General features: G+C 33.2%; 1 protein-coding gene and 1 long non-coding RNA gene across 2 annotated transcripts in view; both read left to right on the forward strand.

Annotated features, from left to right (window-relative positions):
- LOC143251678 (uncharacterized) overlaps positions 1–20,514 on the forward strand; it is a 46,373-nt gene extending 25,859 nt beyond the window's left edge. Inside the window, exon 4 of the mRNA XM_076502931.1 lies at positions 17,254–20,514. Within this exon, the coding sequence (XP_076359046.1) occupies positions 17,254–20,499 (3,246 nt within the window). The 3' untranslated portion in view covers positions 20,500–20,514. The remainder of the gene's footprint in view (positions 1–17,253) is intronic.
- Positions 1,719–13,985, forward strand: LOC143253205 (uncharacterized). The gene is made up of 3 exons (XR_013029445.1): positions 1,719–1,807; positions 5,253–5,390; positions 12,496–13,985. It is a non-coding gene; the product is annotated as an uncharacterized LOC143253205 (long non-coding RNA).
- Positions 20,515–20,919: the final 405 nt, after the last annotated feature.

Genomic DNA, 20,919 nt, shown 5'->3' on the forward strand with positions numbered 1-20,919 from the left:
ACTTTTCATAGACCGTATCGGTTGTCAAAAGGAACCCCAAGGTTTTCTGAACATAACAGAAATACAAAAAAAAAAAAAAAAATTACGAATTACTCTGATAAAGTTGCAATAACAAAACGTTGAATGTGGTGTTTGTCAGTGTAGTTTTTACATAGTATAGACCTTAGTTTTCTGCCTGGTTTTTGAATAAATTTGGTATTAACTGGGATGTCATATTTTGTTACTAGGTTTTACCAAATGTCGGTTATTGTCCTGCTGATGTCGGAAATATATGGTTTGTTTGTTTGTTTTTTTTAATTTCGCACAAAGCTACTCGAGGGCTATCTGTGCTAGCCGTCCCTAATTTAGCAGTGTAAGAGTAGAGGGAAGACAGCTAGTCGTCACCACCCACCGCCAACAATTGAGCTACTCTTTTATGAACGAATAGTGGGATTGACCGTACCATTATAACGCTCCCACGGCTGAAAGGGCGAGCATGTTTGGTGCAACGAGGATTCGAACCCGCGACATTCGGATTACGAGTCTAACGCCTTAACCCACATGGCCGTGCTGAGTTCTTTGTGAGCAGTAATTTAGGTTTACTAAAACAAGTTTTGATTGCGGATTTTTTCTTCTTCTTTAACACATGTATTGTTGCATAACATCTATACAGGGTTTGCCCTTTTATCCAACTTGGCTCTTATATTGATATCACATCTCTATATGGCTGAACTCTTTATCTTATTATTGTTAAATAACATGATTAATTTTTGTACTTTTAAAACATTTTTATCAGGCACCACTAAATTTGTGTTATACCAAGCATATTACTGACTTTTGTTACTTTACAGTTGTTAAAAAGAAGTGAAATGTCCATTTAGTGAAACAGTAGTTTATATATTTATGTGTGAAAACTAATGGTTTTTGTCCATTTATAAGGTATTTTAGGCAAAAAACAAACTCTTTGGTTTTTATATGTTCAAAAGTGATAATTACTATTTACAATGGTGAGATCATGTTATATATTTATCAATATCATATTGTAAAACAAACTACCTTTATTTTTATCTCGATAAAACAAGAACACAACATTAGTTAATCTCAGCTCTCTGAAAATAAAGAAGAGAAATGATAAAAACACTGATCTTTTTATCATTATTTTAATACTTATTATACACAATCAATGGTAATCGAATCGTAATCTGATGGTCGCAGATTCAAATCTTCGTCACACCAAACATGCTCGCTCTTTCAGCCATAGGTGTGTTAGAACGTGACGATCAATTCCGCTATTCGCTGGTAAAAGTGTAACTTTAATATTTGCGGTGAGTGATGATGACTAGGTGCTTTCCCTCTAAAATAGCGACAGTTAGTGCAAATAACCCTCTTGTAGTTTTGAACAAAATTTAGAAAAAAATAAAACAATTTATATCAGTATGATTTGAACGTCACATTCAGAGGAAACTACTAACATAGAAGATGAATTGTGAACGGATAATGATATGGTTAACGTAACTGTATGTGCACTATACCCTGGTATCTCTGTGTATTGAGTATTCACTAATGCTAGAAACATCTTCAGGGTAAAATTTTGATTTACAAAGCCAGAATATTTGGAAATTTGGTATTTAGTTTTAAACATCGTGATCAGATATGTTGAATCCTGAATAATTGCTTATTTGATAAAATACTTATTGTCAAACCGTGAGGGTTAGAATCTTAGTAAAAAAAATATTACTTTTAGTAAATCGCTGGAGTTCCACACCAATGAGTTAGTGAAAGAATACCTGCCATACCAACAGAAGGAACTTAGCCAAACTTATCACAGGTAGGTTAGATCTCAGTTGGTCATTGTACTAGTTGTCACGAACACTGAAGTTCTTAACCATTGCGTCAGTCTCGTCTGCTAACTCAGAGCCAATGCAATTGTCAGCTAGTATTTATACTAATAGCAAGAAATGATATTGGCATCATTGCATTATTTAACGTGTGCCAGAGAACAATACGAATTAAAGAAACATTAATCAACACCTGCGAGACATCTTTCACAACTTTTGGCATCTTTATAATCAAGATATACTGTAAATTGATTGGTGAGTCAAATCCATCTCAATCACAAATCCATATCATTAATGATTACCAACCAATAAAGCAAGTTCTAGCCATGATTACCATTAGAACAGTTACATGGGTTCTCTGAAAGAATGAACTGAACTGAGAGGTGAGAGCCACGAACAGAAGTAATGAATAGCTGGCCCAGATAAACCATCATATGCAATAGGAAGTACCAAACACTAAGAGGGGTGTTTAGGGAGTTAAATAATTTCTTCGATAAACCTTTGCTGAGAGACAATTAAGATAATTGTCTTCTGTCGTTTCTTTAAAGGTGCATTGAGGATATTTGTATATGTACACGAGTTTGGTCTATTTACTTTCAATTTGTTTGCATTAAGTTACTTTTGTCACGGTTATTTTTTGATTTTATTTTATTAGGCTTTATGTTACAGTTTGTTTATTCTATGGGTCTCAGTCCGTTTGGTTTTACCTTACGTTTAATTTTTTATTTTCAGCTCAACTTATTTTAAGTTTTATGTCTCACTTTTTTTTTACTGAAAAATCTGCCATTTACTTTGCAACCATGAGTACATTATAAGAGTGATATTCAAACCTCTCTTTTCAATTAATGTAGGCCAAGAGTTGGCGGTGGGTAATGGTGACTGAGTGTTTCCTTACTCTAACAGTTCAAAACTGGGGATGACTTGCATATACATAACCTATGTTGTATTGTAGGAATTTACGAAACATTCAAATTGCTTTTTTCTCTTTTCATATTTATCTAATTAATTAGTTTTCACGACTCCGAGATTGCTGAGCTGATGGTTATCCAGGTTGATTGCGTCATGATGGAAAAACAAATAATTTTGCTGTTGTCTCTAACGTGCCTGCTACAGTTGATTGTGTGTATTTTGTATGCGACAAATCGAAATGTAATTTGAATGGGAGTTATAGAGGAATATCTCATTTATATTAGTTTCTCTCCCTGATTGCTTTTATTTTACAACACCAGCTGAGTATGAAAACTCCTAACTCAGTTATTTCAAAAAATTCTAATCTATTTAGCGCAGTGGATCATGCAATAGGATAAGCGAAACTACAAACAACGCTCACCAAAACAAAAACTGCGGCTAGATAGCACATACAAAATAAGTAGGTAAACAGCTGCAACACTCTTTTCAGGTAGCGTAGAACTATTTTTAATTTGTGCATACAAACGATCCGTACCAAGTTCTTGTTAGTAGGCAGTGCGTTTTCAGTGAGTGTGTCCTGTGTGTTGGTGTTTAGTTAATCTGTTTACTTGAAACTCAGCTTATGAAGGTACATGTTTTCATTGCAAGTTTACCAATCAAAATAACCGTTTTGGTTAAAGATTATTGAAATATTGGTTTCTTTGTATTTGTACCTAATTTTCGATGCTATTACATTGTTTCAACTATTTGCGTGTGTGGAGAGGGGGCACGGCTTATCACACTGTGATGTTGTATACATGAAGCTTTACAATTTGAATCTTGAACATGGTAAATCATCTTCGATAAAGGAGTGTTCCAGATGAAAAATAATAATAACATTTCAGTCGTTTTGTGAACATCAGAAGAACATGTTTTTGTACAACGTAAAAAGTTCCAACGTGAAATCGGACCAGTGTTTCAAACTGGACAAGAAGAGGCAAAGTCAGTAAAGATAAAAAAAAAAGTGAATATAGATTGGAGAGAAGCACAAAATTAAAAGCTTGGGACCCGATCTAAGTTAATCCTGCCATGGATACCGCAAATTATGCATTGCTGGTATATAATGTGGACAGTAAAACAGACGTAGAGTTTCACACATGACCTTTGGTACGTATTATAACTGTTTGTGTGTGTATTATAAACATAAATATTTTATATACATTAGCATAATTTATTCAAGCAAAGCCTTCGGCTTTAAATATTAAAATTTTGTACAATTCTCAATCACCCAAAGCCAGTTTGTATAAGTTTTTGTTTGATCTCTTTGAATATTCTACTTTTTAGAAGGTCCTTTTAGAAACAAATGTGTACGTGCTAGCTTAACTGTTTGGGCATGTGCTTTTACCTACGTAGATGTGTGCGAGTACATGTTTACGACCTTGTGACATGCGGTAAACCTGATTGTAACTACCTAAACATTATGCCCGACATGGCCAGGTGGGTTAAGGCGTGCGACTCCTAATCTGAGGGGCGCGGGTTCGCCCTTTCAGCTGTGGGGGCGTTATAATTTTACGATCAATCCCACTATTCGTTCGTAAAAGAGTAGCCCAATTGTTGGCGGTGGGTGGTGATGACTAGCTGTCCTCCCTCTTGTCTTACACTGCTAAATTAGGGACGGCTAGCGCATATAGCTCTTGAGTATCTTTGTGCGAAATTCAAAAATAGAACAAAAAACTACCTACACTCAAAAATTGCATGTAAAATAAATAAATATATATCTGCAAAATACTAAAATACTTCTGTTGTACAAGCAAGTAGTAATGTGTAGTGAAATCTATACGTTGAAAACATGCCAACTTTTTTCCATCTCATGGATAAAACACAAAAACTAAGTTGATACCCATTGTGGAAGATCGTTCGGGGACTTTTTTGTTGACAATATTATTGAATTATCTTGTTCTGTAGTATCTGTTTAAATTGAAACTCTTGAAATTCCAACACTGGCAGACACTGAACAATTTAATTGCATGTTATACTAGATAGTTTTGTGCGTTTAACAAAACTGCTTATACATTTATTACGAAGTACAGAATAGAGGCAAAACCCTGAATGCAAAGCAGTGCGGGCCCGGCATGGCCAAGCGTGTTAAGGCGTGCGACTCGTAATCTGAGGGTCGCGAGTTCGCATCCCCGTCGCGCCAAACATACTCGCCCTTTCAGCCGTGGGGGCGTTATAATGTGCCGGTCAATCCCACTATTCGTTGGTAAAAGAGTCGTCCAAGAGTTGGCGGTGGGTGGTGATGACTAACTGCCTTCCCTCTAGTCTTACACTGTTAAATTAGGGACGGCTAGCACAGATAGCCCTCGAGTAGCTTTGTGCGAAATTCAAAAACAAACAAACAAGCAAAAGCAGTGCTAGAAGAGTGCTTAGCTAGCCATTACCAACAAGTAAACTATTCCAATGACATTTGAAAAGGAAATAAATATACACCAGGATATATTCAAATTTATAAAACAAGTTTTCCGATCGTTTTTTCGACGTTTTCAGACCCCAATTATTACCCAAGATAAATGGATTTTCCGGAAGCTGTGTATAAATACCCAGGCTGTATTTCCCCAACTCATACCACTTAGAACATGGCCTTCGTCGCTCTAGCTATTTTGCAGTATTCTTGCAGTTAAAAGAGTAAGTAGTAATGTTCATCCTTGATTATCGTGTTTTATCTCAAAGTTAGCAACAAATGTTAACTTTCTATAAGTTTATGTGCACCTGTTTCAATTGAGTTCTTTTTACACTCTTTAAACGATTAATATGAATTATTTACCAAAATACATATTGCAAATCAATTTTGTTACTTTTAAGATAGTTTGCTCATTCGTGAAATAGATTTTGACACGTATTTATGGTGTAGTATCATGCCAAAAGCATAAGTGCTTTTTTTTCCTCGGTTGTAAGATTATTTAAACGCAAGTAGTTTTATTATTTTTATGTAATTATGTTATGAAATGTTTGGCAAAACGTACACTTACAACCCGACGAGAATCTGAAGATTTTATTCTATCCAATTCTATTCTATCTAATCATGTATTTATGTATTCTAAAGAGGGCTGGAATGGGTATTATAACCTTAATTAAAATAAAGTGCAGAACAACGTTTCCACCTTCTTAAGTTATCTTCAGGTAAATAAAGAGAGTTTGCTAGGCACGTGTCTTACGGACGACAGTAAGAACAACGACGAGATTGTAGAGGGCGTTGCACTTAGATGTAAGGTTATTAATTCATATAGGCATAAAGGCGTTCTTTTATGTTGGTTCAGTTTCGGTTTGAGTTCTTGTATAGATAGGATTTCTTTGATTTTGTGTTTATTTGTTTTTCTACTTAGTATGTTGGTGTTTTCTATGGTCATGTTGTGCTTATTTTGTGAGATAACGAGAAATATCAGCATCTTGAACATTTTTAGAGTTACCACACTATCTAATAAAAATGAGATCATTTCATTTACTAGCCCCCCTCCCCCGCAATCAGAAACAGTAACAAAATATTAAATTTTCCTGGTTTCTCTGCACCTCAATGTGAAATTGATACGTAGGTTTCGTCCTTATACACGTTTCCTTCAAATTTTGCTTTGAAAATACCTTACAAAGTCAGGTCACGTGATGTAGTGTCACTTTCCACCTTTATTGTTGCTGTTTTAAATCTGACCTGTCATTGGGCAGCTATAGAAAACGAGCTATAAAAACAACTCAGCTGTGAAAAAGAAAAAGGAACATATTTCTTTTGGATAGGCTCAAGACAATTTAAGTGCATTTTAAAAAAATATTTTAACAAATTTCGTTTATATCTGTTTTTAAAATACAATACGAAAGACATCAGATTGCTTAGCAAAAGGTAAAAAGTAAGTTATTATATTTGTAATTCAAATTGTTTCAGAACTATTACAATCTCATTCTGTACAGAGAAACAAATGTTGCATGTTTTCAGTCTGAAAATCTGGTAACACCATGTACAATTGCAATTTGATTTTGATACATAAAAATTAGTTATTACATGCGTAAGAATGGCTAATTGCTATTATAGATACATAACAGTTAAAATATTACGAATTGCTGCAATGGCTACAGCTGATTGCATGATTCAAATAATTAACTAACTGGGAATACTTAGACGTGATAATAAGACCTGCATGCAATTCACATAGTGCTGGATATTTACATTATGGTCTACATTGATAAGGTTATCTTTATACTTATTCGTATAGCCTGATTACTAAACGACCTGTTGAAATTTTCGCCATCCTATGGATTTAAACAGACATTTAGCATGTTATATTGTAAAATTCCTGTTCATTTTAGTTTCTTTTATTCGACTAGCAATCTAGAAATCAGTGGCCACAGATGTTTGTTATTTTACCTATGGGAGCATTATAAGTGGCTGTCAATTTCACTATTCGCTTGTAAAGGGTTACCTAAGAGTTGACAGCGGGTAGTGTTTACTATCTGCTTTCTCCCTAGTTCATCAGTTTAAAATTAGAGAGGCCAGCTTTACCAGCAGGCAAATAAGAAAATCTTGCTTTTATTTGTAAAGTGTGTCAAACACGTTTACGTACAAACCAGTTAGACAGGAACTTACCTCGGTCATTGCTCCACTTTTAGTTGTACATCAAATATTTAAACCTATGGAATAATATGTTCATATTTTGTTTATACAAAAACAGCCAAATCATAGAATATGGTAAGCCCTGTAAAGATCTTCTGTAAAACTAGGTAAATCAAGCGCGTAAAATTGGGGTAAACTTTGTCTATTTCTCATGCTTGTTTCAGGTAGAATAATATACACTATTTTTTTTTTGTCAAACCCCATGTTTCTGACACGATACAAACGAAATGAAGCATAAGAACAGTATTGTTACAACATTTTGCAATAGAGTTAGTAGTAATCTAGATTTGGCCAGAAGTTCAAAGAGCCACGATATCATTAACATATCTTCAAACTTGGCTGGAGTCACTCTCATGTTTCTACATGTATTATTACATTTTATACCGATATGATCTAGATAAACTATTTCGGTAAAAAATAAATAATAATGTCCACATTGACATCATTATATGTTTTGATCTTTTTTTTTTTTAATTTCGCGCAAAGCTACACGAGGTCTATCTGCGCTAGCCGTCCCTAATTTGGCAGTGTAAGACTAGAGAGATGGCAATTAGTCATTACCACCGACAGCCAACTCTTAGGGTACTCTTTTACCAATGACCAATGGGATTGATCGTCAAACTATAACGCTTCCATGGCTGAAAGAATGAGTATGTTTGGTGATTAGGCTTAAAGTAATATGTTTTTCATTGACATGTGAAAGACGACAACGCCGACTGGAACGTTTTTGTTTTTATTAATAGTTTAAACGGAAACGATTTGCAATACGTTTATTTAAATTTTCACCTTATATTTATGATGTGTTTTTGCAGTTTTTTATGAACTTAATTATTTGAAATTTTTATTAATTGAAACAAGACACAGCCAACAAGTAGTCCTGACAGTATTAATTACATAGGACTTTTTTATTTACATTTATTATATTTTTTATAAAAGCAGATATGCAAAGAAAAAAGAAATTGATTTAAAGTTAACTCTAAAATCCATGCTACACCAGTGTTAGATGATTAAAGTTTATGGCACTATTATTTGAAAAGCGATTGGCAAAATTATTTAATTAAGTGACAGAACTGAGGTGAATCAAAGGGAGCATTGTTTCTATTGTTAATATATATATATATATGATATACATGGGGAATACTTACAGTCGTGTTAATTCTACCTGTGCCAAATGTAATATCAGTTAATTGTTGATAAAGCTGATTTTCAGTTTGATATTCGTTTTTGTGTTATGCAAGACTACTACCAAATCTTCATTTGAATTTAATTAGTGACTGATTAATGAGGTAATGAAAATTGCTGAACATTTATATATGCATATACAGTCATGTGAAAAAGTTAGGACACCCTATGAAAGCCTGTGTATTTTTGTAACATTTTTGACACAAAGATATTTAATCTCAATTTCAACAATACTGAGAGATTAGAGGAATATAACTAAACAATTAAAACTGAAGAAAAGACTTTTCAAGATCTTCTGTAAATGTAATTCTATAAAAATACATATTCTAACTGACGAAAACGTTAGGACACCCTACCCCCAAATAGCCAATTTCGTTGGCTGAAATATCTGCAGTGAGACGCTTCTTGTACCCATCTACCAGTCTCTGACATCGGTCTGAAGAAAGCTTGGCCCACTCCTCAATGCAGAATTCTTTCAGCAGTGAGATGTTTGAGGGTTTTTTTGCATGTACAGCCCATTTCAAGTCACCCCAGAGCATCTCAATAGGATTAAGATCTGGGCTTTGACTCGGCCATTCCAGGACTCTCCATTTCTTAGTTTTTAGCCAGTCTTTGGTGGATTTATTGGTATGTTTTGGGTCATTGTCGTGTTGCAGGATCCAGTTCCGCTTCAGCTTTAATTTTCGTACAGATGGTCTCACATGATTTTCAAGCACCCTCTGATACACAGTAGAATTCATGGTGGATTCTATGATTGTGAGCTGTCCAGATCCTGCTGCAGCAAAGCAGCCCCAAGCCATGACACTTTCACCTCCATGCTTCACAGCTGGTATGAGGTCCTTTTCCTGGAATGCTGTATTTCGTTTACGCCAAACATGTCTTCTGTTCTGGTGTCCAAATAATTTAATTTTGGAATCATCTGTCCAAAGAACATTATTCCAGAAGTCCTGGTCTTTGTCTACATTCTCTCTGGCAAACTTCAGTCTGGCTTTGATATTTCTCTTAGATAGCAAAGGTTTCCTCCTTGCACACATCCCATGCAAGTTAAACTTGTGCAGTCTCTTTCTGATTGTAGAGGCATGCACTTTCACATCAACAGTAGCCAGAGTTAGAGTGTTTGGAGACCTTTTTTAGCATCTGGCGGTCTGCTCTCGGGGAGAACTTGCATGGGCGACCATACCTGGGCATGTTGACAGTTGTTTTGAAAGCCCTCCATTTGTTGACTATTTTCCGGACAGTGGGATGGCTGATTTCAAAATCCTTTGGGATCTTTTTAAATCCCTTACCAGACTCATAAGCTTCCACAATTTTCTTTCTGAAGGCCTCAGACAGCTTTTTTTGCTTTCACCATGGTGCTCACTCTCACTTCAACAGTCAAGAGCACACCAAACTAAATGTCTAAGGTTTAAATAGAACAAGCCTTATTCAAAATGCTGAGTAACGATCTTCTAATCATGTGCACCTGGTGTGATACACCTGTGTGTGAGTTGAACCATTTTAAGTGGGAATAAATGTGGGGTGTCCTAACCTTTTCCTTAGTTAGAATATGCATTTTTATAGAATTACATTTACAAAAGATCTTAAAGTCTTTTCTTCAGTTTTAATTGTTTAGTTATATTTCTCTAATCATTCAGTATTGTTAAAATTGAGATTAAATATCTATATATTCAAATATGGTACAAAAATACACAGGCTTTCATAGGGTGTTTTAACTTTTTCACATGATTGTATACGAAAATACCATAATAATGTACACTTTTTTCATCACAGTTCGAGCACTTATTCAGCCAGCTGTTGTAAATACGCAATCGTGATTCATAATTCAATTTGGCAAAACAGTAAGCGTTTTTTCTTATCTTAATTTCACAAGATAATAAAATTACGAAATAATATTAATATAAAAATTAGAATGAAGAGTATGGATAATAACCATCATCAAGTGCAGTGCTTTGTGACGTAGGCGATCACGTCTCTTTTTTTCCTTTCCTGGTCCTAGGCACTGGTGGTTACATCAGTCACCTTCTGTCCAAGATCTTTTTTTCTCTGTCTACCTCTACTTCTTTCTCTACAAACTTTTTTAGTTGCTACCAAGTATTCTATCCCCTTTATCCTCATCACGTGACCAGATAATGCCGCATGTCTGTTTTTAAATTCCATAGTGAATTTAATAAACTTGTTTTGTAAACTTAGAAGATTTACAAAATTATCAAGTTAAAGTTTGGATCCTGTCTGGAGACAAACACATAATCAACATATCTGTACTAAAATTTAATATGTTTTGTGTTACTTTCATCACTAAACAATTTCTTCAAAAGACAAAGGAGGAACCATAACTAATCCGTCGTTCTGTTTATATAGTTGGTTATTAAATTTGAAGTAGTTCTGATCCAAATAAGTGACTATTAATGTTTTTGAATTTCGGACTACACTTCCCAAGACGGTCATTCTTCGTTACTGTTTACAATACTGTGACATTAAGATCACAACTTCAGCATCTTTGAAAGTGAGGGCAGTAAGAAAATATTTAGCATTGAAAAAAATCTGTGGATACATAAGATACGTCCTCAACTGAATGTAAACCAAACAGCAACATCTTGCTTTAAGAGCTATGATTGGCCATTGCCTGAAAATTATTTGAGTACAACTGAAAACTTGCATATGCAGTTGTATTTCTTTGTAAAATCTAGCCGCCGAGATTTATCCACTAAATGTAATAATGATTTCGAATCACTTAACACTTATATAAGCAGTTATTGAAACCTTTCTTATCTTGAGCAAATATAATTGTTTTGATATTATTTTCAGGTATCGTACATTAAAATAAGTAACTTCATGTGTGACACTTCTAATAAACAGACTACTAGTACCATAAACATGGACGTCATAAGAGGTGCCTTTAGAGCTGGCACAGTTCACTGATCAGGAACCAACCTTTTCCGTCCTTCTTGACCTTTTTGCCTCAGAGCTTATTTGTAAATATTAATGGCCACCCGCAGCCCAGTTAATAGCTTTAGTTCAACAAACATCTAGTCTCCTAATTATGTGCTAATAATAATTTGACTAATAAATAAATTATTATCTATTTTCAATGTACATGTATGGTTGTAACACTTTCACACATTCTGACGACCGAATTTTGGGTCGCAACTCATGGGTTGAGAAACAACACTTTAAAACGATGTCGCACTTATGTACTTATGGTTAAATAGGACAGACGGTGAATGGACTTTATTCACGATAAGCGATGACCAGTGTTACTAACTGAAGGCCATATCACATGATAATAAAATGACAAGATGGTGTTGTAAGATACGAAGGTGTAGACTGTATTATAGTACTATAGAATTATATGTTATGCGGGCTAATACAATAACTTCCCCTAGAGGACGTTTAATGAATTCTGATTTATGCTATCAATAAACAGACAATTTCATAACCACAGTCTATGCATCAATAGACAAACACATATCAAATGTATATCCTCAGTTAATAAACATCTTTCATAGCTATTCCATGCTATAGCATATACTCGGATATCTATTGACAACTATGACTCCTCAATACCGTCAATAAATACATATTTGCTAACAACTACTACATTTGTATCTCCGATATACATATTTGTTTATAACTTATTTCTCTTCTACTTTTTCATAATGGGCACATACTATTTAACTTTTAAAATGTAAACTTTTAATGTTTCTCAACCTATATTCAATTACAAATTAAAGTTAACGTGCTAATTTGAGCCAATAAATGTACAACATTTTATTATAACTATAGTTGGTTTTATGCTTGTCGTCCAGCACCAAAGTTCAGAACACTGATTTTATTGTAATAGAGTTAACATATATACTGTAAGAGTTTGCCATAAACCAATTGAAAGATCGGCCTCTTTGTTCTAAAGTTACGAATAAATATGTCATAATGGAGAAATTTGTCTTTATTCAGAAGTAAACATATGGATAATTCCCGTACGAGGACCTGGCATGAACTTTTTGTTAGGATGCTTGACTCACAATCTGCTTATCGCAGGATCGAAACCCATCGCCGAAAAACGTTCATCTCTTCGGACTGAAGTGTTATTATGTTCTGGTATATTCCAGTATTTATTGAAAAATAATAATAGCCCACGAGTTGAAAGTGGATTATGTTGACTAGCTGCCTTCCATCTAGTTTATCACTTGAAAATTAGGAACGTCTCTCTCGGATAACCCTCAAGTATTTTTGTGCAAACAAATCCCGACATATGATTTTAAAGAAAGCTGATCCTTAGTAACATGTCTGCGGTCTTAAACACTGAAATCCAGGTTTCAATATTCGTGGTGGGCAAAGCACAGATAGCTCATTGTGTTGCTTTGTACTTAATTCGAACAAATTCAAAAAAAGCTACAAAAATACACTTTAAATTTCTTAACACATAATATCAGCACAAAATTTACATGTGTTTAAGAACTTATAATTCTTCATATAAGGTTAAACATAGAGTTCGTTATTATCATTCTTCTATAATTTAAATGTGGTAAGTTAAAGGAAACAATATAATCAAAGTCTATATAATACAATACCCAATATTTTAGTAAAATATCTACTAGTTAATAACTGAAAACAGCAATGTACATTCCTTTGAGCAAGCAGTTATTTCCCAAACATATCGCACGAGATTTAGGTGTAATAATAGAATGTACAGACAGGTGAAAATGATTTTAACGGTCTCTAAAATGGAGAGGAAACAAGAAACATATTGAGTCTTTTTGCATTATAACTTTTTGTATCAATTGATTGTGAAAAATAAAATATCTATATGTATTTCATTTATTAATATTTGTCAGGAGAAATTAAGACAGGCTTTACCATTAACTTTTTGTCTATGCATTACTTACTACTTTTGTGTGATCAAAAGAATATCACAAATACCATGAAATTTGTAACTCGGCGGAAACAGCTGTAAATACTCCTGAAAATAAAAACATTCATTCTTATTTATTCTCTGCTTTACAAGGTGTTCAAACAGGTGAATGATAATATATTACGTAGATGTTGTATTTACTAGGGTAGCAATTGCTTAATAACTGAAAACCACGTCTCTGACAGCCTAACTATGTGTCTTTAAGTAAAAAAAAAATTCATACAAGTTGTTTTGGGCGATTCTATAGCTACAGTTACTGTCATTCTTTTCTGTACGAAAACTCGTTACGAGTTTATTTATGAGAGAAAAATACAGTACTACTATAATTTTGTGTGTGTGTTTGTATTTGCCTCAAACTTTTCGCGCAAGACTACGTAAAAGGCTATCTACGATAAAGTCTCCGTAAATTTCCTCTCGTAGACTACGGAGAAGGCGAATAATCAACAGCATCAAATGTTAATTTTGAGGCTGCTTTTGTCTGATCAAATAATTAGTCTTCACCGTTTGTTGTTTTAGTCGCGCTAACCACTGTTCCACAGCTCCAAAGACTGACAAACCTGTATAATGATAACAATGACTCATAAACAAGTTGTGTAATAAAATGTAAGTACCTGTTTGGTGGAGGGAATCCCATTCCCGTCACTCCGTTGAGCTTTAGTTTAATAAAAATAATAACAATAAAAGTAAACCTCCATAGCACATTTAAGATACATGACAATGTTTCTGTACAACAAATCACGTTACTTTATAAGACCAGGATATCCTGGCATGAAAATATAATGTAATGAGAACTTTATAAATATTACTAGTGAAAGAGGTAGGAAAATTTTGTTAGGAATATGAAAAGACAATTTACGATTTTTAGTTTTTGATAAACAAAAAGGAATATAATTACGTTTAAAATTAGAAAACATAAACACACTGATAAGTGTCGCTCGCTTATACGTACTTATCCCAGATATTTATAGTAAAAGTTATAACTGTATTTGTAGATAATTAATAGCTATTTGCAAACAATAATGTACGCCAAAGTTTCAAAGTATCAATTCAGCCGCTTTTGTACAGTTTTAAGCCAATAAATAACATCAACAAGTATATTTTTTTCAGTTGATTTGTTTTCTATTTTAGGAAAAAAACCCAAAAAACACGAGTTATCTCCTGTGTCATAACCAGATAATCAAACCCCCTGCTGTAGCATTGTAAGTCTATAGACATGTCTCTGTTTCACTAGAAAACTTTGCAGACTAGTGGAGCTAGTCAACCCACCCACTTCCACTTAGTGGGACTTTTTACTAACGAGTATTGAGAACTGAATATACTATTATAATGCCCCGCAGCTGAAAAGACAAGCATGCTCGTTGATAGGATTTAAACGCTTATACTATTTTTGCATATTGTTTAAGTGTACTATTTCTTTTGATACTCGGAGAAACACACATTTCAATTTTTTACATATTAAGCTATAAATAAATTATACTAGGATAACTTGTACATACAGTAGAATAAAACTGGCGGAATATGAATTATATGCCAAAATAATTTGAAACATTGTGTGAAATTTTCTTTATACAGAAAATAAGCATTGGTGATTAAACATTACATTGGAAGTATTTACAATTTCATTCACTAGTCCTTGAAAATAACGTTACACATAGATATTATGTAAAATATTAAATATAAAAAGATGATACCTCGCCAAATTTTTGCTCAGTGCTACAGAAAGCATTAAACAATTTATTAATTTAAACTATATTATAATTTCTTTATTTCCAACTCTTCTGAACTGTTAATTTAAACATAATAAAGAAGGCAACTGAAGTTAAGCTAAAATAAGAAAAAAATTTCAAAAAGAGAGAATCCACTGCTTATAAACTTTATAGATTTTACGAAAACACTGGACAGTATTCACTACGAGCTACTCCGGAAATCTAGAAACGTTATAGTCTGTCAATAGACACAAATAACATCATCAAGTCCTTATATCAAGGTAGCATGCATAATTAAACCAAACTCAGATACTTTCACCTGTCCTGTTTGGCATCACTACTGTCTTATACTGTGTAGTTGGATGTTAGGCAGGCACTGCAGGGCTTAACAAGACACTTGAAGATATAAATTCTGTTGTCCATTATTGCATAAATGATGCGACTAATAATCAGTTGTGAAGTAAAAATCTAATGACAGTCTCAGCATCATTCAATTCAAGCATTAATTTAGAAGGCAAAGGAACAAAATGTGAATTAATTTGCATACCTTTGCATAATATTGCAGCTGAATTTACCAAATTAAGCAAAATTTGGTCATTGAAAATCTACAATTTAAAGACCAAGCTAAAAACACTTAACTCAAATGCTATTACTACCGTAAGTCTCATTGTTTGGTATTTTGACAATAGTATCGTTTTATATTATTGTGGGGACTTTTCTTGACCCCATTCTTATAGAAGAGGTGTGTAATTTTATTACTTGTCTTACCATATTTACAGTTCAACATTTATTGATTGACTTTATCTTGTTATACGTTGTTATCTCACTACAAACAGATGTCGTGCCGAGAAACATTGTCAGTATGAGTGTGTAAACAGTTGTAAAATTGATATTTGGATTTCATAATTTTAGTTTGAGTGATTGTTGCACTTTGGAAATTAAAATAAAAGGTATTTCTGTTTCAACACTCATAAGATAAATAAATAGACTACCGTAATATTGTACTTTAATTTGGGAAACTTGAATAATATAGTTTACGTAACTTTTAAACATGCACACAGGAAGTTTAAAAATCACTTTCTTAAAGTTGGATTCATTATTATCATTGTTTATAATGATTCAGTTTATTTTCATTAATTCATGATTCAACATTGTTATTATTATTATTATTAATATATTTATGAAGATTATTTTACATTGCTGACTTGCATATGAATTTAAAATTAATTTAAATCTATTAAACTGGCCGAAAATTATAAGATATAACTAATTACCCGTTCTGATGTGCTCTGGATTAAGCAAAACAATGTCGCGGCAATGAGTGTGTGTGTGTTTTCTCATAGTAAAGCCACATTGGGCTATCTGCTGTGTTCACCTAGGGTAATCGAACCCCTGATTTCAGCGTTGTAATTCCGAAGAATGGGGGACTGGGGCAATCAACATGATGAACATAGTGTGGTTGAAATACTATCATTATACAGTCTTCCAGTTTTTTAAAAATTCTTGATGGACTAGATAACAAATATTAAAGGCCTAATATTAAAGCATGAAGAAAAGTACAATTAGTTATAATCATTGCTCGTCACGTTGCTCATCCCATAAGAAATGTAAGGTATTATTAATATATCTGCAGAAAATATCAATAATAAGGAGAGTACCCAAATGATGATTCAGTGTATTCAGTGCAATTACTTTTTCTAATCTACTGATTTGTGACAGCATGAATTTCTAGTCGGTTTTATGTTCATTAATCTATAACTTGCTTTTTAGTTTGATCTCTACATTAGCTTACTTTGGTTGAGAAGTCATTGTAACTAATAATAACTGATATTTTATAATAAGAAAAGTGTTACTAAAATTGGATTGTTTTCCCAATGTGCATTTCTAGAAGGCTACATCAAATACGTGATAAGTAAGAAAATTTAATTTTGAATATAGACAACTTTATCATAACAGTTATTATTCGATTCAAATTCCATTTATAAATTGAACTACTGGTCACAATTTATACTTTATTCGTTTCCATTTGTTTATATTTGTATTATTTCACATTGTAATACCACAACTATTTATCATACCTTTTTAATTTTACAGGTGCTGACATTAGAACACTGTTTTGCTATAATGTGTACCAGACAGAAGACCTTTCTAAGGTTTGAACATTGTACTCTATTCATTTTCCTTTTGTTACTCCCTCTCTCTGGTGGATTCAAGTGTTTGAAGAACTACGACCCCATCTGTAAAACAGTGCATTGTTCTAGCAGAGTCCACAAGAAACATTTGTATTGTACTCTGGAGGATGATTCAGAAAATCACAAAATTGTACAGACTGCATACGTAATTACATATAAATTTCATGACTTTCTCCAAGTTGAATGTCACAAGAATATTTCCTACAAGCAAAGTATGTTCACAGAACTTGACGTGTCAGAAATTGATAGTATAATATTTACTGAATGCCCTTTACCAAACTTGCGATTCAGTGATATTTTGTCTGGATTGACAGTAAGAGAGTTAACATTTGAAAGCCGGAAATCCATTTCGCAGTGGAATGTTTCTCTATTAGAAGGACTAACGTCGTTAAAAGTTATGGATCTATCAAAAAATAATATTTCTATTCTGCCAAAAGAAAGTTTTCAAAATATTCTCAATATTACATCATTGTATCTTTCCGAAAATAATTTAGAGACAATACCAGAAAATATTTTTCAATCGTTAACAAATTTGGAAATATTGGAACTTGGGTCTAACCAATTACTTGAGCTTCCAGAAGGAATTTTCAAAAATCTTTTGAAACTAAAACACTTGTTTCTGTATGGAAACAAGTTAAGTATTCTCACAAGGGATCTGTTTAGCGGTCTTAAAGCCCTGAGAATTTTAAATTTACGTGGGAATGAGCTAATACACTTACCAGAAGACGTATTCTCAGATCTACCAACACTTAAAGATTTAAGCTTATCCGGAAACAAACTTATCAATGTATCAAATAAACTCTTCAGAAATAATCTAGCTCTTGAGAAATTGAACCTTAATTCAAATCCAACTATTAAAAGTCTTCCTGGTGACCTTTTGGCTGGATTGTCAAAGCTAAAACACTTCTACATTAGTCATTGCAATTTAATAAATGTTTCCAGTTCGCTGTTTTCAAGAGCACCAGATTTGTTTGAGATAAATATGAAAAGTAATAGGCTGTCCTCTCTTCCTGTTGAATTATTTCAACATAACTTAAAGTTACGTTATTTGAATATCGGATATAATAATCTCACATCTTTACCTCTAGGAATATTTGATAAACAAACCAAGCTTCAAACACTTATTTTAAGCCATAACAAAATCGAGAGTTTAACACCAGACACATTTGTAAATCTTATTAATCTGAAGGAACTTGACCTCGAATCAAACCTTCTAAAAGAAGTGAGTAATACACTTTTTGAAAATTTTCCTAGACTAGAAACCTTAATTCTTCGAAAAAATCAGATAACATCGTTAACTTATGATAACCCAACAAAGCTAAAAAAGATTGATTTGACACATAACAAACTCAAAGAATTACCTGATATAAATTGGTTGATGGCCGTGAATTTAAGAGATTTATATCTACAAAACAACCAGATTACGAATTTCACAGTTCCAATCGTATACTCTCACAATACTAACATTATTCTGCAAAATAATCAGATCGAAACAGTAAAAATGAATGAAGTAAATGAATATAGACTTTCTTCTAATGCTATCTCTGCGTCAAACCTTTCAAGAGATATTCTGGATGAAAGTCATATTTTCTACCTAATGGATAATCCACTCCAATGTGATTGTAACTTGCTGGAATTTTCTGACTATTTAAAACAGTCCTTTCGTAATACTGACACTACTGCAAAGTTTTACAGCACAAAGGATTTAGTGTGTAACGGCCCTTCTCGTTTGGCCGGCAAGACTATTATCAGTGTTCCAAGGGAATCATTCACCTGTGTTGTAGAAAATGATTGCCCAGATTTGTGTCATTGTTATTTTCGAGCTTCTGATGAGACACTAGTTGTAAACTGTAGTGGATTACACCAGCATTATCTACCATTGTTACTTCCGGAGAAAGCTACCGTTTTACACTTTGAGAAAAATAATATTAAATCTCTTAATGCTACGTCATTTCAAATGTATAGAAATCTCACCAAAATATATTTAGATGAAAATCATATCTCCTCCATTGATAACTGGTATTTACCTCCAAAGCTAGAAGTGATATCTTTGAGGGGAAATTACTTAACTGAAGTTTCTAATGATATAATTAAACAAGTTGAAGATTTACAAAATTTAAATCTACGTCTTGGAAAAAATCCTTGGAAATGTAATTGCCATGCTTTAGAGTTCAAGCTATGGCTGACTGAAAATTTGCACAAAGTCACAGATATAGAAGATATTTATTGCTCAAAACCCTTGGAACTTGATGGAACACTACATAACGAATTACTCGTACAAATACCAGATACTGTTCTGTGTCCACACAATAACTGGCCACAGAAAATTAAGTTAATAAGTATTTCTGTAATAAGTTTGATTTTTGCTGTGCTCTTGTTTGTGGCGTCTGTGTTTTATTATCGCAATAAGCGGACGTTTATTGCTTATATGTATATTCATTTATATGGTATTTTTAAATGTTTCTTTACTGAAAAAGAATTAGACGAAGACAAGATATTTGATGCTTTCATTTCATACGGCAGTTCAGACAGAGACGTTTCTTTTAGCATTTTGAAAGAACTGGAAAACAAGGAACCACATTTTAAGCTCTGCATTCACGACCGTGATTGGTTGGTCGGAAATGCTATCAGCTGGAATATAGTTAATTCGGTTCAGAGCAGCAAAAAAACAATTCTAGTTATATCCAAAGACTTTTTAGAGAGCGTGTGGTTTCGGATAGAATTTCATACTGCGTATTACCAAATGTTGAAAGACAAAGTCCATCGTTTAATTGTTGTGGTCAAAGGGGATTTACCTCCAAAAGATACCCTTGACAAAGACCTTCAGTTTCTGTTGTCAACGAAAACTTATCTTGTATGGGGAGAAAAATGGTTTTGGGAAAAATTAAGGTACGCTATGCCTCACTACAAATCGTCGAGAGTCCCCCAAAGCAATATACCTTTCTGTAATCGACCATCATCAACAGTTCTGAACACAGTAAATAAACAGATAGAAAGTAACATTGTTAATGAGAATAAAAGCAGACAAAACAACTTTGAGTCTAAAAGGAACAGAGAAACAGCACCTTCTGTAAATAGTATCCAGCTATTAACTGTTTCAACGGAATCTTCAAGAAGTAGCGACGTTTTTATTTGTTCAAGAGTATGACATGTATATAAGATATGTCTGTATATATCAAAATTAATTTTTTTCTCAGTACTTCATCTTTTTACGTATGCAAGGGTTACATAAATATGTCTAAATATATTCTTTTCGAATTAGCCAAATACCCATCACATCATGATAAATGCTGATTAATATTTTCTTATAAAATTTAATCTAAATACATGTTTTATGGAAAATTAATTATACACATAATTATGTGTATGGAAAATATGTCTTTGTTTTTCTAGAATTTTATTAAAACATTTTTCTATGTATATTTGGTCATCTACTTGTACTTAAATATAATTTTCATTTATTTATGTTTTCATGTTCAAATGTTTTTATTGATAAAGAGTTATATGCTAAACAAACCATGTGAAAAACTAATTGCTGAAGAAATATTCCTACATCATCAAAAATCTG

Source organism: Tachypleus tridentatus, chromosome 6 (assembly GCF_004210375.1).
Source record: "Tachypleus tridentatus isolate NWPU-2018 chromosome 6, ASM421037v1, whole genome shotgun sequence".
In the NCBI taxonomy this organism is placed as follows: Eukaryota; Metazoa; Arthropoda; class Merostomata; order Xiphosura; family Limulidae; genus Tachypleus; species Tachypleus tridentatus.